The following is a 25,376-nucleotide window of genomic DNA, read 5'->3' as shown; positions in this document are numbered from 1 at the left end:
TATTTATTATTGGAAATCAATTAACAACGCAAAACAACCCATTATAGACCATAGAGCCCATTTTCATTCCCATATCTTGAGGTCAGAGGTCACCTCTTTGAAAATGGCATGGATTCCTCAGGCATCATATCTACACATGTCCACCAAATGTGGTCACAATAGCACAAAATATTCAGGAGATATACATTTTTTTGTAATACACAGTAAAGCCCTGCCTACAGCATTTGAGCTAACTTTGAAGGCTAGCTATGTCAAAACTGTACAGAAACATCAACAATCCAACAAAGTAACTTTTTCCAGCTTGGTCCAGAGATGTTCTGTACCAAATTTGGTGATGATTGCTAAAACTTTGTAGGAGGAGTAACAAAAAATGTGACACTAACGGTTGAAAAGTTACAGGCCAAAATGTAAAGTTCATTGTTATAGCGCCACCATCTGGCCAAATTGCACCACATTCGACACTGCACTCCACGGGATCCCCATCAATACACCCACCCAGTGTGAAGTAGATCGGATGAGCGGTTCTCGAGATACGTTGATAACACACAGAAGGACAGACAAACAGTGATTTCCTTGCTTTGCAGTTAGATAACAGATTTTAAAAGGTACATGCAGTAAATGGAAGTAGAACAAAAACACAGTTTACGGCTTGGGACTGAAATAGTTCAGTAGGGCAACATTTTTTTAATCATCTGTCTCTCGTTTTACTGCGTAGATTTCTAGCTTCCTTTGCTCCACGCTCAGTCTACTGCTACGGAAAAAATCATTTCATCGTGTCCCGAACAGAACACGGCATCGAACCTTTGAAGAAAGATCAGTTGAGTCATTGGCGAAAACAAGCAACGCTGGCCGACCTTAACATTATTACATCAGCTTGCGAGAGAGAGAGGGAGTGGACCACTTTGAGGGCAACGTTAGTAAAGCTCAGAAAAAAATGTCTGAATGCTTTTCTCCTTTTTGTATGTTCTTCCTTTTCAGAGGGGCTCATAAAACATGTATTGGTAAAAAATAACAGACTGATATGTGATAAGTAAAGCTGGACAACCCAGAAGGAAAGTAAGGAGAGGTTGATAAACAAGGAGGCACTGCATGAGGAGGAAATTAAGAGTGATGGGAGAAAAAAAGAAGGAGGGGTTGGGGTAAAGAAAACCTAGTCCATAATTCATTTCACTCATAATGGCTTCATTGGCCCGAAGAGCTGCAGGAATAGTGCCGGCAACGCAGGGCAACCTGATCCCTGGTAACCCAAAGAAACCGGCTAGAGACACAGCCCTGTCTCCAGGCAAACCACACTATACTACAGTATGTATGATAATACAGCCGGCTCTTTGTCTGCAGACTTTACACACACACACATATACAAAATCTCATCTGTGCCAGATATACAGTGTACACACACAATCATATAGAGGTGATTATGTAATTACAAGACAAATAATGTGATTTTTCACCATGCTGACATACAGACAGAAGTAATGTGCGGCTTTTGTGCTCTTCCCACCCTGTACTCTCGCTGAGAACTGGGACAGGGAGAGAAGAAAAGAAGAAAAATGGTCATTTTCTCTGAGGTAACTGTGGTTTTGGGGAGTTGGGATATTGTGCTTTTCAGTGGAGCTGTAAAGACTTGTGGTCGGCACAGACGTGGCAACTGCACTCGCGGTCGGTACACTGTGTATGTTTTGGACAGGAGGCGCAGTATAATATGACTTGCCTTGTTTCTTGAGTTTGCTCGGGACAGAAGTGAGCAGTAACAGTAACAGCGTGGGGTTAATGGCAGAGAGTCTGGCATCAAACAGCGGCGCGGGGCTTACAAAAGACTTAGGCTGAGGGTTGTCTGTGGATTTGAGCAGAGCTGGGAGTCTCCTCTGATCTGGGCTCTGTGGCTGTTTTGTAATTACAAGTGGCAGCAGTCGGTCTTATTTGTGGCCATCCCAGGTACTGATGCATGCCGTTATTACATGATTCACTCCCGTTAGAGAGTTTGTGGGTTTTTAAAGTCTGGTCTTGGTGAAGTTTGGAGCCTCTTCTTATTAGTATCTGAATCGCCTAATTGACCAGAAACATTTATGTAGACGTCTGTTGGGGTTAAAGGCCCAGTGTGTAACAATTAGGGGGATCTATTGGCAGAAATGGAATATAATATTAATAAGTGTGTTTTCTTTAGTGTATAATCACACGAAAATAAGAATCTTTGTGTTTTTGTTACGTTAGAAGGAGCCGTTTATATCTATATAGGGAGCGGGTCCTTTTCATGGAGCCATGTTTCTACAGTAGCCCAGAACGGACAAACCACTGTGTTAACTTTTCCTGCTTGGGCCGGAGTGCACCGTCACTCCACTCCGCCGGGAAACAAGACACGGGAAACCTCTGTTGATCTTGAGGAGCTGCAGCATTTTATTTCTGCACAAACTACAACTTAATTCGACATTCACCGCCGCTCTCTCTCTCACTCGCTTCACCACTCATCTCTTCTATTCTCCAAATGATCTACGCTACTCTTACAACAGCTCTAGATAGGGCCATTTGCATTTTCGCGAAGGCTACCGTAGTCGTCCTACACGCTTGGCACAAGGGAGGGGTTGCAACCTCACTGCTAGATGCCTCCAGGTGTTACACACTGAACCTTTTTTTAAAGGGTCTGTTCACCAAAAAAAATTACATATTTTCTATTTTACCGCTAGTGGTATCTAGACATGCAGATAGTTTTGGTTTTATGATCTGGCCATCTCTGCCTATACCCCCCGGTACAATAGACATGATTGAAATTTGTGTTGCTCACAGCGCTGAAATAGAAACAGTGTCCCTGTTACTCCGGATAATCTGCAGGCCTCACTGAATTGTTTTCATTGGAACTACTACCAACAAGGAAATAGTCCCTATAAAAATTGTGTGTTTTATAGGTTATTATTATAGTGTGTAGTCAGGCAGCCCAACTTGAGTCGCCACTTCACTCACATGTCACTCTTCTCACTCGAACATACAGTATATCCAACATGCCCTTTTAATCAAGGAGGTTAAAGCCATCAGTGCTCCGTGTCTGCGTAGCTTGCAACTGCCACCACCGCTTCTGCTGTTCTTATAGTGTTACAAAAGTCCCAAATCCACCGCCAGCATCCGACTGAAGGCCCTAAGTCTATGTTCCACGAGGTGAGAAGTTGTTATCACTCGCCCGCTGCCTGCTGAGCCGAACTTGGTGCTTCCTCGTAGGGAGAGAGACGAGGTCAGAGCCTAGACGTCAGACATTAAATGCTTCACATATCCACCGTCACATGCAATCTATTCCACGCGAGTTGGCCGGCTGAAATGAAATTCCTTTCAACCAAGCCATGGTCAGACTCTACGCTCTAGGTCAGGGCGACCATGGGGCTCTGCTCCCTCTGAAGGATCGGGCGCCTCGTCACCCCGACGACCCATGTGGTTACTCTCAGTCAAGGCTCTTGTCCCCACAGTTGCGTCAGAGGCAGTGAGATCTCAAATGGAGAGACCAAACCAAGTGTAAACACAACGTCTAGTGTGTGTCCACAGTTGTGGGTTGGATCAAAAATATGTGTTGGACCAAATTGTAGTGTAGGACTACACTTAAAATGATTTAGCTTTTTTTTTTTTTTATTTACCTCTACTGTGTGTAATCATGCTTCTTGGTTTTCCTTTGCCATGTTTGTAAATCAACTTTGCGTAATATATGTGCTAAACAAACAGCAGTATTATTTAAATGGTTGCACTACATTGATTTGCTTTCACTCCTCTTTACCACGGCCATGGTTTGTATTCCACTTCCTTGTTAGTGTGTGTTTTATGGCGCAAATTTGTTTTTATGCCACTAATGTCTTTGACGCGTAAATGCAATCGATCTTTCGGAGGTTGTAGCGGGCTCAGTTTTAAAGCTAGCGAAGACCATGTCACACTAGCTTGTCAAGAAGGAGGTTAAATAGCGCTCCAAACTTACGCTAAATTTTGGCGAGGAAAAACTGTCATGGCCATTTTCAAAGGGGTCACTTGACCTCTGACCTCAAGATATGTGAATGAAAATGGGTTCTATGGGTACCCACGAGTCTCCCCTTTACAGACATGCCCACTTTATGATCATCACATGCAGTTTGGGGCAAGTCACAGTCAAGTCAGCACACTGACACACTGACAGCTGTTGTTGCCTGTTGGGCTGCAGTTTGCCATGTTATGATTTGAGCATATGTTATGTGTGTTGTTAATTGATTTCCAATACTAAATATATACATACATTTGTATAAAGCAAGCATATTTGCCCACTCCCATGTTGATAAGAGTATTAAATACTTGACAAATCTCTCTTTAAGGTACATTTTGAACAGATTTGCGATTAATCACAGCTCAATATTTTAATCGATTGACAGTCCTAGTGTTTTTTTCTTTTTTGCCATTTTGACCTCGTGTCTGCGATTTATTTTATGGATGTTATACATATATAATATTATATAATATTTGTTTAATAGGTCAAGGATCTTCCGCAGATGTTGTGCTTTTCGTGACTTGTAGTTGACTGCGAGGTCAGTAGCAGTAGCCCGCTGGCCGCTGGGGCGTGGTGGACTCACTGTGTAGCTTGGCAGCGGCACAAGCCAGGCCTGGATTTCAGATGTGGTGATGTGGAGTGCCTGGTGGGGAAACTGAGAGGGAGGCTGTGTGTGTGTGTGTATTTAGGAGAAAAGAAGGGAAATGGGGCGGGGGGAAGAGAGCGGGTGTGAGTTTCTGTTTGTAAGGAGGGTGTGTCTGTTGGTAAGTAAGGAGGAGGTGTATGTGTGTCATTGTGTCGTTCCAAGGTGGAGACCAGGGTTCCCCTTCCTGTAAGCTGTTAGTGGCTAGATGGTGAATCTTTACTCCACTATGGGAAGAACAACAACAAGCCAGAGACGGGGATGGTTGTGTGTGTAAAGCATTTTCTTTCTCCTCCTGGTCATTCAGTGTGTCCAGTGTTTTCTTACTAAAAGACATATTTTAAAGCTCAATGAATGTCTTTCCCTCTCTCTCTCTCTCTCTCTCTGTTTCCTTTGTGTGTGCGTGTAGCTGTGGTGTCCTGTGTGGTGTGGCCAGTGAAGTGAACCAGACAATATTAACTATTCAGGAGAGCAGGGTTTCCCTATGACAGCCTCCTTTGCTCTGCTGACTTCTGACTGACACTCTCATCTCTCATATCTTTGGAGGAGCTTCATGGAAACGCCTCAGTGTGTGTGTGTGTGTGCGTGTGTGTGTGTGTTTTTGTGTGTGTGTAATTGAATATGACTAATAGGAAGATAGGATGGAGTTTCTCCTTTTGTCTTGCTTTTCACGTTGACCAAGTTGCTTAATTTGTGGAGTTCAGCCAGTGGTTCTTGTATATCAGTGGTTACACTTGTGTAAGTGTGAGTGTGTAGGTGTGAGTGTGTGTTTGCTGCTATATAGCTTATTCCAGACGCTTTACATAGGAGGATATGATATAATTAGTTGAGGACATACAGTAACGTATGCTTTTTCCTGTGTTGTGCACATGCACTATGTTCACAGTACTGAATGTGATGTTTCCAGATGTTATGGCAGATGTGGTTATTGTTAATGAAAACAGCAGAGCCGTGACGTGTCTCGGATGTTTGGTGTAGTTTTGAGTATAGCATGGAGTAAATATGCATGCCTTATTGAACTTGTAAAAGACCTGTAATAGGTACTTTCTCCTGGCTTGAATATAAAGGACTGTTGAGTTTATATAGTAGGTGCTCTATGTGTGGCACAGTTACCAAAGACAAGGTCTCTTGGAATTGTGACCTTTTGAATTATGTTTAAATTGAAAAAAATAAATCTCTAGTCATGTACATGCACGTTACACGTTGGTTCTGACTGTGTATTCACTCGCTTAGTGATCTGTTGATTTGACTTGAACATCTGCAACACACTTGCAGTTTGATATCTGATATAAAGCCCTTTATTGAATTCAATGAAATGCAACTACCAGCCTTTCAACAAATAGCCTATCTGGGATTGAAATCACAACATTAATCAAAAGTCTGTCCTTCTCTACAGTTGATCCTCCTAACCTACATCTCCATTCTGCTTTCTCTTCTCCAGTTCCCAGAGTGCGGCTTCTACGGCATATATGACAAGATTTTGCTGTTCAAGCACGACACGACCACCAACAACATCCTGCAACTGGTTAAAGGCACCAGTGACATTCAGGAGGGAGATCTGGTGGAGGTGGTGCTCTCTGGTAAGTAACCACATCTCTCCTCTTTTCATGTGACTATCTTGTGCCAGTAGTGTGCAACAGGGCCATATTAAAATCTAAATTACTTCCTTCTCCTTTCCTCTGCTATCTCCCTTTCATTACTGTTGTTACTCTGCATCACAACTCCTTAAATCAGTCCTTATCTGCTTATTTTACACTGGCCTAATCTGCTCTTTCATTGTTTCAAACTCTAATGCTCCCCTGTCAGGAAGAACACCCATCTATTTTTCCATCCTGTTTCCATCTCATCCATCTAATCATTCTTTATTCTGCCTAGTTAGTAGTATGATTGTATCTTGACACCCACTGTGACCACGATCTACGGCTGTTATCTCTTTTAGCGGCGGCCACGTTTGAAGATTTCCAGATTCGGCCCCACGCGCTCAACGTGCACTCGTACCGGGCCCCGGCCTTCTGTGATCACTGTGGAGAGATGCTGTTCGGACTGGTCAGACAGGGGCTCAAGTGTGACGGTGAGGAAAATAGGGAGATGAAGTGTGAACAAGAAAAGATGATGCAATCCACAAACTTCTCTGAGAAATTAATTGTAACACTCACCAAATTCTGCTCCGTCTCCTCCACTCTCTTGCTCTGTTGATCTCCTGCTCCCTGGTTTGTTGATCCATGCCGCCCCCTGCAGGATGTGGACTAAACTACCACAAGCGCTGTGCATTCAGCATCCCGAACAACTGCAGTGGAGCCCGCAAGCGGCGTCTGTCCACCACCTCTCTGAGCAGCAGCCAGTCCCTGCGTCTCTCCACCACTGAGTCGGTGTACAGTGTAGGGACGGCCTCCACCTGCACAGAGGAAGCCAGCCTCATCCGCTCACACACACAAATGGTACTGGTGCGTTCATGCTCACACAATGCTCTGGTCAGGTTTAAAGTTTTTAACATTTATTTGACCACATCAAACAGCTTTGTTTTAAGTTGGTGTCACAATTTCGTTAAACCCACTTTAACTCAGTTTAGTCAGTGATTTAGAAGGTTTTTAGGTTGAGACTGAAACCAAATATGTGATGGAAACATTTGTGATGGCAGTGAAACCTCTACCAACTTCACAGAAACAACGTCCTGGTTACTTTCCTTCCCGCACAATTTTCCTTGTAACTTCTTTCCACCAAAGGCATATGAGGTGTTGAGATGGATATCTCTGCAAAATCAAAACCAAAACTGCCTGCCTGTAGCCATTTTAACACTTAAAGATGTATTTCACCCCTGAAAAGATGATCTTTTCATGAAACTAGGCTGTCTATGCAGTAGAAAGGCACAAATATTTTTGAAATTGGTGCTACATGACCAGAGAAAAAAAGAGAAAAAAGGGCTGTGGTATTCCCTTCTGCTTTAAAGGTAGAAAACCTACAATACCCAGAATACACTGTGCTCGTTGCAACCGGGTTGCAGATGTTTGCTGGTAAATTAGCGGGGCTTTTGGGTGCTGGCTGCATGGAGGGAAGTTCAAAATTGTTCATTTGCATCTACTACCCACATTGTTGTGATACAAAGCTGGTTGAAAATCTGCAAAGTATCTCTTTAAAGTAAACTGATCAGCTCAATCAAGGCAAAAAACATTATTGCTGATTTATTTCCCCTAGAAGAGAACGGAAACCGTTTAGTTGGAGAGGAAACATAAGCTTGAAATTACAATGTGAAAGGGCTCGCTCGTAGTGATGAACCTACAGAGAGAATCACCCTAATCTGCAGCTCTCCTCGGCTTTAGGAAGCTTTATAGAGAGTTTCAGCTCCTGGTTCACTCTCAAGGCTTTCATAGTGTCGTCTTAAGCTGCAGCAGGCAGCTGTTTTTAGTGAGCAAGCTCTAAAAACCCACTGTACACTCCCTGCTCAGCACCAAACAGCAGACAAACAGTTAGCCTCTAACTGGTGAACATAGTGGAGCATTTAGCAGCTATAAAGAGTCAGATATTACCATCAGAAATTGTTGTGTTGGTAGAGACCAAAATCAGAACAAAAAGAGAGAGAAATATAAGACTTACAATCGTCAGGCGGACAGAAACATGACTCTAAATGAATAATAGTAGTTTGCCATAGGTGATGATATGTCAATGGTGTGTTCATAACTTGTTTCCGCTGCCCCCAAGTGGCCAGAAAACAGTAATTGCAGGTTTAAAGGGGAACTATGCCCATGTTCAAAATTCATACATGGTATTCCTATGGTATAAGACAATCCTAAAAATATCCAGACTTTATACCCTATGACATCACAAATTTGAGTGTTAGCATTTTAGTCTCTAGTTTTTGGATTTGGGAGACAGTAGCTCATGTTTACTAATATCTTTAGGACTGTCTTAGACTATAAGAATAAAATGTATGAATTTTGAAAATGGGCGTAGTTCCCCTTTATGGATAGGACTTTTCTTTTATAAATTAATGCTTCAGTAATTTAGTTAAGTAGTTATTTACCTTGTTGCCAAAAGTAGATAATCACGGTCTTACTATTTTATTTACCTACACGAAATGTAACTGATGATCTTTGTTTCCTCTCTATTCTTCCAGCCACGGACCCCTAGTGAAGCCCGGCGCTTCTACACGGGCCGACCGGTTCATTTGGACAAGATCCTGATGAGCAAGGTGAAGGTGCCGCACACGTTCGCCGTCCACTCGTACACGCGGCCGACGGTGTGCCAGTACTGCAAGAGGCTTCTCCGAGGGCTGTTCAGGCAGGGCCTACAGTGCAAAGGTGAGTACAGACAAAGAGAGAGACTCATTAATGTTAGTCCAGGGTGATGCAGAGTATTAGCTTAATCTAATCAAATTACATGTAATCTGATAAGAATGTGTTTTATTCCTCCCAGACTGCAAGTTTAACTGCCATAAACGCTGTGTGTACAAGGTTCCTAATGACTGCCTCGGGGAAACCATTGGAGGTGAGGGAGTGTATAAATCTATCACCTTTCTAATGTTTTTATGACTCCGATAACCCTGCATGGATTTGATGAAAGTATTGATTTCTCATCTGCATGTTTCCATTGTCAGAACTAGGTTTACTTTAATAACCATACATGATACATTATCTAACAAGACTGAAACTCACTCGCACTGATGTTTTTATCTTCTCAGATAACAGAAGTAACTGCGGTAAGTGTTACCGGTACTCTGCATTGATGCATGTACAGCTGTAGTCTTCTTCTCTTGAAGTCATAGCAAGTAGTAGTATTTATCCACAGCATTTTAAACCCTAAACTCTAAAGTCACTTTAAATCAAGTTGCACTCAACCCCCTTCTCTGGTTCTTCCTTTGCCCCAGACTTGTTGAGTCCCAGCACCGACCCCGAGGTGCCCATGGACTACAGCAGCGAGTACGACGCCTCAGACAAGTCTTCAATAGACGACTCGGACGAGGCCTGCAGCATCCCCGGGTCCTTTTCTCCAGACAACAACCAGGATGGAGCCAGCGGAGACCAGAGGTATGAGGAGAAAAAACTAAAGGAATGTTTTAGGAATACCAAAATAAGAAACTGAGACACACATTTTACCTACTGAGTCCTGTCCTTCTTCTTCTAGTGTTTACATCCCGTTAATGAGGGTGGTGCAGTCGGTGAGACAGACAACCCGTCGGTCCAGTACGGCTATCAAGGAAGGATGGGTGGTTCACTACAGCAATAAGGACACACTGGTAAAAACATTAACCATAATTCCCATGCCATCCTCTCTCTTGATATCTAAAACCAGTTCTCCTGAAAAGTATCTTTGTCGTTGTTGTCGAGGCTGAACACACAGATTGTAGTCAATTTAGTCTAGATGCACTTTCTTTTCTATGATTTACTGCAGCAAGTTTGCTTTGTTTACTTTCCACTCAATCAGAGACATTTTCTCTGTCCACCAGCTCCACTCTCAACAGTTTCGGCCTTGATCATTTGTCTTTATGCACTATATTACTTCCCTTTTCTTTTATATGTGTGCGTGCATCTGAGCGAGCATGTGTGTGTATATGGAAGAAAAAATAGCTTGATGAGTCTCCCTGAAAACATAACAGCACTCAGCAGATGTGTGGTAAATTCAAGCTAAAAGCCCATTTTCTGCCCTTTCTTTCTCCTAACATATTCTCTATATTTGACCTCAAACAAACCTTCGCTGCCTCTCTTAAGTCTTGTTCTTGCTTGTTTTTCCTCTCCAGCTTCATTAACATCTTCCTTTTCTTTCCTTCACTTTTGTCTCCTTTCTCTTTGTTTCCACCTCCTCGTCTCGCAGCTTGTGCTCCTGCTTCTTCTCATCTGGCCGCTCTTCTCTTCCTCTGGACGTCACCGCCGAACTTGAAATGCATTCATGTATTGATCCCTGAACTTTGCCCCGATTCCATACCCCATCCCTCACCCTCTCTCCATCCCTTACCTTCCTTGCCCCCACCCCATCCCACCCTACTCCGACCCCCAACAGAGAAAGAGGCACTACTGGCGTCTGGACTGTAAGTGCATCATCCTTTTCCAGAACAACACCACCAACAAATACTACAAGGTAAATATAATTCACTCCATGAAAAGCTGTGATCTCAAGTCGTTTATTTGAAGTGTGCATCCTCACTGGTCCGTCCTCTCGCAGGAGATCCCTCTGTCCGAGATCCTGGAGGTGCGTCCCGCCGGCAACTTCACCCTCGTCCCCCCAGGCACACATCCTCACTGCTTTGAGCTCATCACAGGCGCCATGTGCTACTTTGTAGGGGAAGACCCCAACACCCTTCCCCCTTTGTCCCCCAGCAACCCCCAGGCTCTCCCCCCAACCCCTCCCTCCCCCAGCCAAGTAGCTCCCAACAGCGGCATCGGGCGCGAGGTGGCCAAGGCGTGGGAGAGCGCCATTCGCCAGGCCCTCATGCCGGTCATCTTTCAGGACGCACCACCAGCTGAGGGAAACACAACTCACAGTAAGTTGAGAGCAGGTGTTTTTGGTTTATTATATTTACTAATTGGCACATTGCAGCTTGAGATTTATGGATGGGCATGTCAGTTTTAATATGCCCAAAAATGTGTGTGCTGTTGCTACGTCACGAGCCAACGGGGTGCTCAAGAAACAGTGGAGCTAATGTGGAAAAACAACTTGCCAACTCTAGCTGACTCACTGGAAGAGTCTGTTTTTTATTTAACTCTATCAAAAACACCTCGGTGATGAAGGCCATGTGCCAAATAAAGGTCAAATGTTCAAATAAAGAGCTGACTCTTCCAGTAAATTGCTCTTTCACAAGTTTAGTATGTCGAGCTGAAGTTGAGCAAAGTTCTCCTTTTTTAGTTCTTGAGAAAATATTATACAATACACGTGAGATATTAGTAGTTGATACTCACAATACTGTATAACCTTTACATTGTTTTGTGTTTTCAGGACAAGCTTCTATCAGCATATCTGTGTCCAACAGTCAAATCCAAGAGAACGTGGTATGTTCTTTTGTCAATTGTTTTAGCAATTTCCTTCAATCTTTAAATGAATTATACATTGAGGATGATGATTAATGTGTAAAATATTGCTTTCCTACAGGATATTGGTATGGTGTACCAGATTTTTGCCGATGAAGTGCTGGGATCGGGGCAATTTGGAGTCGTGTATGGAGGTATGTAGATCTATGTCCAGTGATGCTGATTGAGCTCTGGATTTTTTAAAGGTCAAAATGAATATGTTAAAGTGCTGTATAGGAAACAATGGTGTCTAAAGTCAGCTAACAAGACACAATATATACTAGGGCTGTGTATCGGAATCTGGCGATACAATACGTATCATGATACAGGGGTTACGATTCAATATATAGCAATATATTGCAATACTGTAAGCAAGGCGATATATTGCAATTTCTTTATCTAATTTTAGGAAAACAGTCGTGTAAAGAACACCCCACCAAATGCATCAAATCTGAGTAACTTCGTACTTTTTTTATGTAATCAGAACAGTGGGATCTGCATTTATCACACTCCCTGTAACATACAGTATCATAGCACTACTTTGACAGGGCACACTGAGAAGGTGTGTCTTTAAAATAAAGTATTGACTGAGTTCATCTTTGCATGTAAACTATTAATTAAAATCGATACAGTGTCTTCGAGAAGCTATACAGTATCACACAACGTAATATCGCGACATTCAATATTTTCTTACACCCCTAATACAGTATATACTAGGGCTGCACAATTAATCCATATTTGATCAATATGGCCAACTGCAATTTTCAAAGAGGCGCAATATTTTTTAAAGATGAAGTGTGTGTCAAAATACCATTGTAAACTAATTATTGTCGTGCTGCAGTGATGTCCAGGCCTACACATCATATTCTACAGACTTAAGAAAACATCTGTTGTTTGGTACAGATCCCTGCAAAAATAATAAAAAAAAAAAATTGAATATGTTTTTCAGTGAAAATGAGAATAATGATGTAAAAATGATCGTTCCCTCTAATATCGCAAATCATATCACAATTGCAATATCAGTCAAAATAATCACAATTAGATATTTTCTCAAAATTGTGCAGCCCTAATATATACCTAGACTGATCCTTACCGTTGACCTGTTTATGTTTTTATGATCCATACTGTTAACCTGATTTTGGCATGGTATATATTGTATATATTTTGGATTTGCACCTTATTGTTATTGTTATCTTAGACTTAGTTGCACAGTTCCCACTTAGTATTGCAACTGCTGCACAATGCTGCAATTTCCCTCTGGATGAATACAGTTTTATCTTCTCTTATCCTACAAGACAATACATTACAAACCCCTCAAAACACGGACTATACTGATGCATTTGTGTAGATTTGTGTGTCTTCAAAGGGGAAATCCAGCAATTTCACACAGTCCAAGTCGGACAATGTTAAATCAATGGAGTGTTATTTTAAGTACTTCACAAACTCTGTGTCTCAATATGTCCACATCTGTTACTAACACTCCATTTCTCCATCAGGAAAGCACAGGAAGACGGGGAGAGACGTAGCTGTCAAAGTCATCGACAAGCTTCGCTTCCCCACCAAGCAGGAGAGCCAGCTGAGGAACGAGGTGGCCATACTGCAGGTAAACACGCTGCAGCTGTACACGGGTATCCTACATACACACTAATGCTGACACAGTAACAGGTGCTTTGCTGGATATTGGATATTGGTGTTGTTAGTTTTATTGGCACATGCATGAAAAGTTCTGACAGTCATTCCAATACTCGTGTTCATTCATCGAGACATTGATGAGGTTTGTAATGACTCAATATGCCAAATATCCCCACATGAATCATATTACAAACTATTTCTAAAAGGAAGTGCATAAAAGTATTTTTCTGTGTTTAGTTCTTAGGAACAGATGAGTCAGTGTCTGACCAAACCAATCGATGGTTTGTGGACTTTTTTTGAAAGGGAAGTAAAACCCCACACTCGTTAGTTCTTGTGTGTTCTGACAGGACAATAGTATCAAAGCGCTGAGATAATCAGGTTGGGAAACATCATCCTGGGCTGTGTGGTTTAACATTATCTATAAAGATTATAAAGGTCAAATTGTAAAGGTCAGAGTTATCTGATAGCTGCCTTCTACAGTTAAAGTTCATCCCAGTGATGAATCATCATTATGTAAAATTATTCTAAGAAGTTATTTTATATTGTCCACAGTCATTTGTTATACTTATTTTGTGTATAATATTTGCAATAAACTTAAAACAGAGTGATAATTCAGTTGCCTTTTGGGAACACAATTTCTCAATCAGTTGCAGTACTTTGAATAATCTATCTTTTTTGTATTGTAGAGAAATGAGAGAATCCAAATTGAACTTACATACTTCAAAAGCCTGGAGAATTGTAAACAAAATACTTGTCAAGAACCAGCAAACGTACTGTTTATTAAGTTAGGATCTGAAATTTAGAGAATTACAAATGATGTATAAAGTTAAAAATAAATTGCCATAAGAGAAAAAGTTGTTTAAAGGTGCTAAAAGCGAAATCCAGAGCACATCTATTACCTCCACACGGCTCTCAACATGGTGATGGCTGAGTCAGTGACTAGCAGCTGGAAGTAATAATTTAGAAAACAAATCATTTCCACTTCCTTGAACTGCCTGGTTTCTCTGATTTAGGCTCATACCTAAATGTGCAGCTCAATGTTCACCAGCAGATGGAGACAGGAGACAGACAGGAGGTGCATTAGTCCGTCTATTTGCTGTCACTAAAAGGCAGTTACTCACTTGGCCGTTACTCACTCAGACTAAAATGACATTCACCAGCTTTCAAGTGAAATACGGCTTCAAAATGATGCCCCTCTGAATCATATAAATATGCCTTCTGGAGAACATTTTATGGCCTTCTAGGAGCATAACTATGTATCAATTTAATGTTCACCCTGCTGTGTTTCACATCGTGTGGTTTACCGTCTTTTGCTGACTCTGTTTGTCTCTGTCTCTTTTCCTTCTCCTGTTCACCTCAAACATGCTCTTCCTGTCTCTCACACTATCTACTCTTTTGCTTACTATTTCATCCTCCCCCCTCTTCTTCAAACAAATCCCAAATTTCCACATCATCCTATATCCTCCTTTCTTCTGGTCCCTCTCTCAGAGTTTACGTCACCTGGGCATTGTGAACCTGGAGTGTATGTTTGAGACTCCAGAGAAAGTGTTTGTGGTGATGGAGAAGCTGCACGGCGACATGCTGGAGATGATCCTCTCCAGTGAGAAAGGCAGATTGCCTGAGAGGCTCACCAAGTTCCTCATCACACAGGTGTGTATGCGCCCCGGCAAAGAAGGGATTTGTTGTGTGTGTCGGTAGATATATACTATGAGATGGAAAGTGGTGCGGTTGTTGTGCATGCAGCAAGATCACGTGTGCCACTTATTGTCAACAACTTCTTCACATGATAGTATCTTGCTGCATGCTTTGTTGTGGTCTGCTGCAGGGATCTGGCCTCCTTATGCATATTTAATGCATCATAACTTTGAAAGTGTGTTTTTTATATTGTGCTCTGTTGTTACGTCAAACTAATACATATCCTGTTTTTGTGGTTTTGGGTATGCATGTGCAGATTCTTGCAGCTCTGAGGCATCTGCACTTTAAGAACATCGTTCACTGTGATCTGAAACCTGAGAATGTGCTGCTTGCGTCTGCTGATCCTTTCCCACAGGTAAACACACACACAAACACACACACACAAATACACCCACTAAAAAACATTCTCATTATGGTTTTCACACTCTGCAATGACTACGTCAAAGCACTTGTTGTGCGGTCAGTCACATGTGTTTCCCTCTCATCTAATTACTACTCTCAAATGCCTCTCTGTCATTTCACCACTTTCACCTCTCTATTTGTTCATACTACCAACCGAATGACAACCTGACTCCTTGCCTACTCTTCCTCAACGTTTCCTTCTCTCAGGTGAAGCTGTGTGACTTTGGTTTCGCCCGTATCATCGGTGAGAAGTCTTTCCGTCGCTCGGTGGTCGGCACCCCGGCCTACCTGGCCCCGGAGGTTCTGCTGAACCAGGGCTACAACCGCTCACTGGACATGTGGTCGGTCGGCGTCATCATGTATGTCAGCCTGAGTGGGACATTCCCCTTTAACGAGGACGAAGAAATCAACGACCAGATCCACAATGCAGCCTTCATGTACCCACCCAACCCCTGGAAACAGATCTCCAGTGATGGTAAACACAGGGAGAGTTTAATTGTTAGACACATCTGGAGATGCACTCATTTGCCAATTTTTTAGGTACACCCAGCTAAAACTAATGCAGTGCAGTACAGCAGTCCAGCAATAAATCCTTCATGAAGGTTATAATTAGGGCTGTCAATCAAATAGAATATTTAATTGTGATTAATCGCATGATTGTCCATGATTAATCCCGATTAATCGCAAATTAATTGCGCATTTTTATCTGCTCAAAATGTACCTTAAAAGGGAGATTTGTCAAGTATTTAATACTCTAATCAACATGGGAGTGGGAAAATGTGATTGCTTTATAGAAATGTGTGTGTGTGTATATATATATATATATATATTATTGGAAATCATTAATAACACAAAACAATGACAAACATTGTCCAGAAACCTCACAGGTTTATTTAGCATAAAAAATATGCTCAGATCATAACATGGCAAACTGCAGCCCAACAGGCAACAACAGCTGTCAGTGTGTCAGTGTGCTGACTTGACTATGACTTGCCCCAAACTGCATGTGATTATCACAAAGTGGGCATGTCTGTAAAGGGGAGACTCGTGGGTACCCATGAACCCATTTTCATTCACATATCTTGAGGTCAGAGGTCAAGGGACCCCTTTGAAAAAGGCCCATGACAGTTTTTCCTCGCCAAAATTGAACATCCTCCATAGCATTATTTAGCTTATTTCCCGTCAAGCTGGCATGACATGGTATCATATGATACCAGTATCTTTACTCTAGCTTTAAAACTGAGCCCACTACAACCTCCCAAAGATCGATTGCGTTAATGCGTTAAAGAAATTAGTCGCGTTAAAATGAATTTGAATTAAAGCGTTATTATCGCGCATAACTTTGACAGCCCTAGTTATAATGTCCAGTTTTTGTTGATGCTGTTTTCGAGAGATGTTGATTCAATTGTGTGGTCATATTAGAGGATGTATGTTGTAAGTTTGTGGTGCTGTTTGAATTTCTATTATTTTGTCCACCCCATTTCTATCAATAAGGGAAGGCTAAATAATAGAAACCCCTCTCTTTATAGTTCAATACGGTTCAACAGTACCACAAACTACATCCTCCAAAATGATCATAAAGTTGAACGAACACCTCTCTCTGAGTGAATATGAGGAACAGGAACTGTCAAAGCAGGATAAGCCATAACGAAATTAAAATGTTTATATTTCACAATAAATTTAGCAATATTGCCGATACCAGGGATAAGCCACTTTCTACAGAAACTGGGTTTCCTGCTACATCAAGATGATACATGGTTCCTGTTTATTGCATTGTATTTCTACAACAACAACATGCAGAGATAGAATCGTTCAGATGCAGCTGGCATACCAAGACATGATACTGTATCTGTAGTGACTTCTTCTTCTTTTTACTGTAACTAGTTTAATCATATAGACCGATCTGTATACTTTTGTGTTTTCCAGCAACCGACTTGATCAACAACCTGCTGCAAGTTAAGATGAGGAAACGCTACAGCGTGGACAAGAGTCTCAGCCACGCATACTTACAGGTAGCATATAGAAACCCCTCGTATGCACACACACACAGAAACACACACACACACTGTTTAATACATCATTTAAAGTCTGTCTGACACTTATTTATCACACTTCCAGTACAAACATAATCCCCAAAGTACAGAAAGCTGCACTTTTTCCAGATATGTTGCCTGCCAATAACTTGCAGAGCGGTACCTCACAAGAACTTCACCTTTTTTTGACTTCTGTAAACCCCTCAATATAATCTGTCGCTATTACAGAAAATAGCAAATATAAAAAAACAGGAGTCTGCACTCACAATCAAGCGGTGAGACGGAAACTCAAGGCTGATATTTTTTAACTTTATTGAGGACAGATTAGCTTCAAAAGTGATGTTTTCTTCGACTGCTCAGTTCTTAAATGTCTCCTTCAAAACGAAATGTTTAGCACTGGAAAAACAGGCCAGTCGGTTTAAACCAGTCCACTGTTGTTGTTGGTGTTGTTGTTTTTGTTGCAAGACGTGCATGCATTGCTTAAACCTCAGTGTCACGGCGGCTATAACTCGGATGAAAGTGTCTTTTATAATTTTCTCAGAAGCAGTCAGACCTGTCTGGAGTCATTCCAGTTCTTACTCGCACACATAAAGATGCATACGCGGTCTAAAGTGATTACTGGATGATGTGCTATAAACACATAAAAATCCATTTAACTTTAATCTAATTTCAAGGTTCCTGAAACTGAAACTTCATCCCTCTGCTTTTTCCCGTCTCATATCTCAGGACTATCAGACGTGGTTGGACCTGCGGGAGCTGGAGACTAAACTTGGCGGGCGTTATCTCACCCACGAGAGTGACGACGGCCGCTGGCAAATGTTTGCCCGTGAACATACTCTGCCTTACCCCGCTCACCTTGTGCCTCCTGCGTTGGCCTCTGACGACGAGGGCGGGGAGGATGCAGATGTGCAAGGCCTCACCGAGAGAGTGAGCATCCTCTGACCAGAGAGAGACTCAAGCTCATTTTAGGAAGGAGGAAAGAAGTAGGGAGAGGCAGGGAGGATTGGGACGGTCGACCTGGAGCCTGAAAGAGACAAGTTGTATGCTTCAACTAAGAAAGCGTCCAGCTGTTTAGACTTTCAAAGCACAACATCTCTTTACCAGCACTCAATTTTACAGCAATAAATCCAATGTCCTCCAGCCTGAGGTCATCAGAAACTTCCTCCAGATCATTCACCTCTGCTGTTATTGGTCCTCTTTCATCTTTTTCATCTCTCTTTTCATGATGAAGGCTGCTCGGCTCTATTTCATATCCTCTGTGCGGCTGACCTGGGCAGTCTTTACGGATAAAATTAGAGCAGCATGTTCTTTTCCTCCCACTGCAAAATGCTTCAAACTACGTGAAGCAGGAAATGCCACTTCACAACAAACGATAAAACAAAGAATTTGGTGTAGGTGTGTTTTTATTGAACAGTTTTTCCTAAACAAATAGGAGTGAATATTAAAAAAATGAAACTGCCTCCCATTAAAAGAGAAGTAACATTTGTTTTTGGTGTCATTTAAAGGTACAGTTTGTAGGATTTGCCGGCATCTAGCGGTGTGGTTGCAGATTGCAACCAAGTGAGTACCCCTCCGCTCATTCCTCCCTTTTCAAGACTGCGGTAACGTTAGCCACCGAGTATAAAACCGTGGTAACGACATTCACCTCGCTCAGAGGCCATCCTTACCATAATGACACTACTTTAAGAGCAACGGAAGTCAGTCAGCAGTTGGCGGTATCACGGTTTTGCACTCTGTGGCTCACGTTACCGCAGTTTCGCTAAGGCGTGTCGGAAACTACGGTGGCCTTCGGGTAGGCTTGCCGCGGTAGTCTGTGTTACCGGTGTTACACGGTGGTTGAGCACACACCGATTACATTACTCGCCCCACCATCGTTTTTTTTTTTTTTATAGAAATAAAACCCATTTAGTTCATTTTAGCGTCTCAGCGGCGTGTTATCAATACATAGTCGGACACTACAATTTGACAGTGAATGTGTCTGCTCCGTACAGAGTGTCAGCACAGTAGCAGGAGTGAGATTTCACACACACTGGACGAACCACAACGTTAATGATTCAATCGTCGTGCGGAGGACGGAGCGGTCACAGCTGGTGTGCACGGCACAGCGGCTCCAGGTGGAAACCTGCAGCGAAAGCTGGACCAGAGAGGCCAGACACACGCAGCCATCCAACGGCAAAGATCAAAGTAAGCACTCTACATATATTGAGTGCCGTCTTTTCTAGTAGAATATCCAGTGTAATCAGGTAACACCGGTGTTGTCACAAGTTTATTAACCGGTGGGAAACTTTCCTCACCGTGACATCCCTACCTTCAGGTAATGTAGTGTTCAGTGTTTTGTTTGTCCATTTCGGGCTACTGTTGAAACAGCGGAGCAACATGTCGGACTCCGTGAAGAGGACCCTATGTAGATATGAAGGGCTCATTCTAAGCTAAAGAAAACACAATTTGTGTCAGGTGATTATACACCCATGAAAACATAGTTATGAATATTATATTCCATTTCTGCTAAAAGCTCCCCCGAAATGCTACACACTGTTCCTTTTAATTGGACTGACTGGAATTACAGTCCCTTTTATGTCTCCGGTAAAGACCGGTTCAATCTCTTTTCAGTGCTTTACAGTGACAAAGGACTTCCTCTGTGCTGGTAATTACTAATGCGCAGGCATGGAGTCAAACCCATCTACATTCACAAATGCATTCCCATAATTGCGTGTCCTGTAGTGAAAACTGGAGGTATCGATCTGGTGACAGCAAATCCTCCAGTAATTACCACTAGAGATGTGATGTGAGCCACAATAGACTCTCAGGATATACATGTGATTAAAGATGTCATTGCGGGTTTAAATGAACTCGAGCACTGGGCTGATCATTACCTGCCCTCTCTCACCCATCTCTGAAGTTGTGTATTTAAATGGTGAATGATATACCCTCGCAGTTGCGTGTACATAAGATTCAAATATTGCCAATGAAGGCAGAATTTTTACACCTGACCAGGTAAATGGACACCTCTTTTAAACGACACAGCTCCTGGTTTACTGTTAAGAAGAGCAGACCTCTCCCTATGATGTAGACAAGACAGCTTGGGTTAATAAACTAGAGAGTGTATGTAGTTTGATTATTGACTACTTGTCATGTCAATATGTTGCATGTTTCTGTGAAGTAGTAGAATTATCTAGATACAATATAAAACATACTGTAGTTATGATTATACACATGTGTAACCTGAAGTTTATGTAGTTGTCAAATATGCGTAGACTGTGTATATCATGTTTGAAAGATAATCCTAGCCTTGGTAACAGATAATACAAACATTGAACAATATTCTTTTTTTGTCTGGGATGTTTTATTTATTCATCCGTACATAACTGTCATCTAGAAATCGTAATTTTCAGCTTTTGCGATAAAAAAAAATAGACAAAACTGAGCAGTTATGGATATGTGATTATCATTCACTACTAAGATGCAAGGACCATTACTGTCACTCTGGGTTTTCTATGGCGGAAGATGTGCTTTGGATAATACGAGACAAACGAATAAGGACCACTTACTATGCAGAAATAAAATACTTTTCTACTCACAGTCTGGCAGACTGTTATTTCGTCCCTCTCTGAAGAAGAGCAGATTATAACGGATGTGCCAACTGTAATTTACATTTAAATATACTGGCATTAGCGCCATGCAGATTTACAGGGATGCTTGCTACATGGACTTCAAATTTATGTATGAATTTGAGAACACACACAAAACATCACTCAGAGGAGAAAGACCTGACCTTTGTTACACATATTACACCTCACAGACTGAGTGGCATTCAAGAGGACCCTGCAGCTATAGAGGCGAAGGGAGTGAATTGTTTTCCATTCTGTGATGAGCGCACTTCAGCCAGCTACTCTGGTGAAAGTACACCCTTGTTTCCTCCTACACTACATCCATCATCATTGCCAAACGATGCCAAATGATACACTCTTTCTCTCTCGTCTGTCTCCTTTAATTTCTTTCAAGTGTGATGGTAGGTTTGTCTATCCCATCGGCTACACGTATCCAGGCTACTGTCTTTGCACTGGAAAGAGTCAGTGGAGACCCTCCACTTAGTAAGCAAAAAAGATCCAAACCTCAGAGAGACAGTACCTGGCACCAGCAGTTAAGTCTCGATTTAGCTTCATCTAATTCTACAAAAAAGCAATTTCATCTAATTTGTCAAAAAAAGAGGATAAGTTAAGAAATTGGAGTTTCCCTCTGAAAGTCTGGTCCAAGCGATGAACTTCAGTTGCTTCTGGAGTACCTATGCTTTCAGCTGCCATGGCAACAGGTTTCGTGGATGACTTTTTATATACATACAGTATATATATACAGGTATATATTTTGATATAAGTAAACATTAAGAATGTTTATTCAGACAAGAAAGTGTACACTCAAATTAGAGCCGTTTTGTTCAACCTGAGTTTGATAATCAGACTGAATTGCCATTTCCTTTCAACCTTTCTTTGTATTTGAATTGCTGAACCCGTCTGAGGTGTGGGTGTCGATTACGTCTAAAACCAGGTTGGTTCAACTGAAATATACAGAGACGCAGAGTACAGTTGGTAAAATTATATGTCTGTTATTGTCAATAAATCCCATGAAAAGAACATAATCAACAATACAATAGGATACTTCCCTATCCTAATTGCTCTCAGCACATCGGTTGCGACACTGAAGGCTTCTTTAAAACGGTTTACAAAATATACAGTTTAATTTTAAACGTAAAACTCTATTTCAGTCGTCATATACATACAGGTACATACATGAACTTTGGCCTCTGCATTTAACCCATTCTAAGCATTAGGAGCAGTGGGCTCAAGGACACTTCAACATGCAAACAGGAGGAGCATCAAGCCGCCAACCTTGTGGTTATAGGACGACCCACAGCCACCCCGGGGTGAGTAGTTTCCTAAAACAGCTGGGCACTGTAGTTTTTAGCAAATGTTACTCAGACAGGAATAAGGAGCACATTTGTTGGGGACTATTTTCAGCAGCGGATTAATACACACTGTACTTTAGTGAGCAGAAAGGTGTATGTAGGACTAACTCAAAAGGTGGTCATGTTCATCATAATGAAGGAACATGTCACTTAGCACTCATTGATGTGTTTTTAATTGTTTAATTGGACAACAATGGAGCTCTAAGGCATAGAGGAATAAGCTATTTCAGGCTTTGGCCTCGCAGATAACTACTGGTTTTGGTTGACTATAAGAAAAATATATAGAATTTCACCACAATTATCTTTTGAGACAAAAAACAAATACACAAATTGAAGCATTAACTCTTAAGTGTTATTTAATTTGCTTGGCTTCCAAACAGAAAGAGCTATTATACTTGTTTGACAGTGTTTTGTCATCTAAACCTCTGAGGAAAATGTGTCATCATTAATAAACTGAAATCTTGAAATTAAATAATTCAACAGGTGATCTATACTACTCACTAAATTCCTCTGTTTTGTGTAACATTTTGCTCTGTTTCAGGGGAAAATGCAGGAAATACAGATCAATTTAGTGTTGAAAATCCTCCCAAATTTAGAATTTTGACTGAAGTAAAAATGTTTCAGGGTTTTTACTTGTTGCCATTATCAAGTCTGCTCAGCTCAGTAGTCCTGCTCCCTGAGAGAACTATCAAACACTGTCAGCAAACGCACAAAACAAAAACCTTGTTAGCTCTGGAAATGCTTTTCTGTTATTGTGTAACATGATCTCAAATTCTGATTGCACTTTCCGATCATCGGCCTGCAGAACAATTGACCTGCAGTTTGGCCATTAAGTATGGTAAAAGGCCAGCTGCTGGCACTCAGGCATAATGCATTTTGAAAAGGAATAACTCAACAGTGTAAAACAATTTGCAAAATTACAAACAATTGCAGAGCATTTCCGGTTGTCAGACAGATGCAAAATCAGTCTGTCTTTGCAAAAATTAAACTCTATTGAATACTTATCCACATACTTACACACAAAATTTTAAGTTTATAATATCTTATTCTCAGAATATGGTTTATTATAGGATAAAAAGACACTTTTGTGGTCCATTATGCAATGTCCTTTCCCCTATAAATTTACAAAAATAAAGAAATAGACCAAGCAGGTACTTAAAAATCAATTTAATTAAATGTGTTAATTAACAGTTCCATTTGTCCTTTGAGCAATGAAGACTTTTCTTAATTTATAAATGCATTTGTAAAACTACATTAGCATTGAAATTTTGCTATTTTAAAATTCAGCTCTGTTCTGTTCATTATTATTTTACTCGCCTCTCCCTCTCACTCGGCCTCAGTCAATGTCAAGACTGCAAAAGGTCACTTGTCAGAAAAACGTAAGTGTTTGAACAACAACCGGTGCGTTTGTTGTGTTGTTTTACTGGTGAAGACACTTCATGTTCTACATGTCAACTTCATACTTAGGAATGAAAAAAGAGACAATAACAAAGGTAACTGTCACAGGCCCTGCCATCTTTAAAATGCCAGCACACTTCACAACTCTTGAACTTAGACATATCACAAAATTTCTATCCTCAAGTTGTCCTTTGTAAATGTCAACCCCTTTCATGTGAAAGCTTTCCTTTGAAGAGGAAGACGCGGCACAGTGAGGTGACTGACCTGCCGGGACGTGACTGCTGTCTTGCTATAAAATCACTGTGTTACCTTCAAAAGCGATGTAGTCAGAAATTTAGACAAATGTAATATCAAATCAGCAAACATACAAAATTACTAGGTGGTGTTTTATGTCAATATGCTGTTGTTGTTGCTGGAAATGGTAATACAAAGGTTTGTAATGTATTATTGTGCACGACATAACAAGCATAATGAGTTGCAAAGGAAGCAGGAGCACTTTAGAATAACAGATATGCAGCACTTTATTACAAACAGTATAGTGTCTGCACTGTATATCCATCATCCTAACAGGCTCCTGCTTCCTGAAGTTATATTGTTGTTTGTTTATTAGAGAGTCATGTGCAGTACAGCAAATTTGAGCATCAAAGCTACACAATATAACATTACAGTTTATTTGCAATAATGAAGGTAAAACATGACAGTAAGCTACCTACATTTAAAGAATAGATTCACATTTGTTCAAGTCCTACAACGATACTCACCATACATACACTTTAAGAGTTATTAGTTGCTGTAATATTTCTTCCTCTCGCTATTGCCTGCTCCCTTCCTCGTGCAATTTCAGTGTAAGTGATGGAGGACAAAATCCAGAGTCCTCCTTCTGTGCCAGAAAATGTTCCAAGGTTCAGCTCAAGCTAAATTGCTTCAGCAGTCTGAATCAGACAAAAGAAGTGGTTATCTTCAAAAGTTATAGTCTTTTTTAGTACAAAATGTTTCCTTCTTTTATAATCCCCTGCCACAGCTCAGCAGGGGAAACACTGTTTTTCGTACAAAAAAGGCTCTGTAAAATGCTCACATGCAGTGGCAAACTCAGGCTGTCTGAGGGGTAGGGACGAAAAAAATAAAAAGGGCACCAACTGCACAGGATGGAGCACTGGCGGGCAGAGAGTTTTCTAGTACGGCAGCCTACTGTATATGGCCCTACATCATGTTTTCTCAATTTTAACGCCACCCTAGAGGACACTTTTGCTGCAGTTTGTTCGAACATGGGTGCACCAAGGGGGGGCTGTTGCCTCCCCTGCCACTGCCCACATTATTTGACCAATACAGACTGCTGAGGCCTCATACTTCAGCTGAAATTCAGCATTTTTGCATGAAAAGAGGACAATGGGCTTTGTCTTCCATTTCTTGCACTAGAGACGCGTAAGGAAGGGGCCTCTTCATTGGCAGTATGTAGGCTGCAGGATTGCAGCAACTGATAACTCTTTCAGTGTACATATAGCATGTGAATAATGTTTTGAAATATACTAAATAATGTGGCCATGTCCTTTAAAGCTAATGTATTGAATTGCCTTTGGAAAAAATGATGACAAATCACAGGACAAAGTGAAAGTTAAGAGAAACACTCGTTTGC

General features: G+C 41.4%; 1 protein-coding gene across 2 annotated transcripts in view; it reads left to right on the top strand.

Moving 5' to 3' along the window:
• Nucleotides 1-20,964, top strand: part of prkd2 (protein kinase D2) — a 43,900-nt gene extending 22,936 nt beyond the window's left edge. The window contains exons 2-19 of one of the 2 annotated variants that reach the window (XM_074642090.1): nt 6,070-6,208; nt 6,568-6,699; nt 6,867-7,072; nt 8,740-8,923; nt 9,039-9,110; nt 9,304-9,321; nt 9,490-9,649; nt 9,747-9,858; nt 10,620-10,697; nt 10,782-11,100; nt 11,553-11,605; nt 11,706-11,778; nt 13,120-13,226; nt 14,744-14,905; nt 15,207-15,305; nt 15,560-15,827; nt 17,279-17,364; nt 18,112-20,964. In XM_074642090.1, the coding sequence (XP_074498191.1) occupies nt 6,070-6,208; nt 6,568-6,699; nt 6,867-7,072; nt 8,740-8,923; nt 9,039-9,110; nt 9,304-9,321; nt 9,490-9,649; nt 9,747-9,858; nt 10,620-10,697; nt 10,782-11,100; nt 11,553-11,605; nt 11,706-11,778; nt 13,120-13,226; nt 14,744-14,905; nt 15,207-15,305; nt 15,560-15,827; nt 17,279-17,364; nt 18,112-18,327 (2,484 nt within the window). In that variant the 3' untranslated portion in view covers nt 18,328-20,964. The remainder of the gene's footprint in view (nt 1-6,069; nt 6,209-6,567; nt 6,700-6,866; nt 7,073-8,739; nt 8,924-9,038; nt 9,111-9,303; nt 9,322-9,489; nt 9,650-9,746; nt 9,859-10,619; nt 10,698-10,781; nt 11,101-11,552; nt 11,606-11,705; nt 11,779-13,119; nt 13,227-14,743; nt 14,906-15,206; nt 15,306-15,559; nt 15,828-17,278; nt 17,365-18,111) is intronic. The other variant, XM_074642091.1, reaches the window with a different exon arrangement.
• The last annotated feature ends 4,412 nt before the right edge of the window (nt 20,965-25,376 follow it).

Source organism: Sebastes fasciatus, chromosome 7 (assembly GCF_043250625.1).
Source record: "Sebastes fasciatus isolate fSebFas1 chromosome 7, fSebFas1.pri, whole genome shotgun sequence".
NCBI lineage: Eukaryota > Metazoa > Chordata > Actinopteri > Perciformes > Sebastidae > Sebastes > Sebastes fasciatus.
The sequence above is the reverse complement of the archived record's forward strand: the minus strand, read 5'-3'. Positions and strand labels throughout refer to the sequence as shown.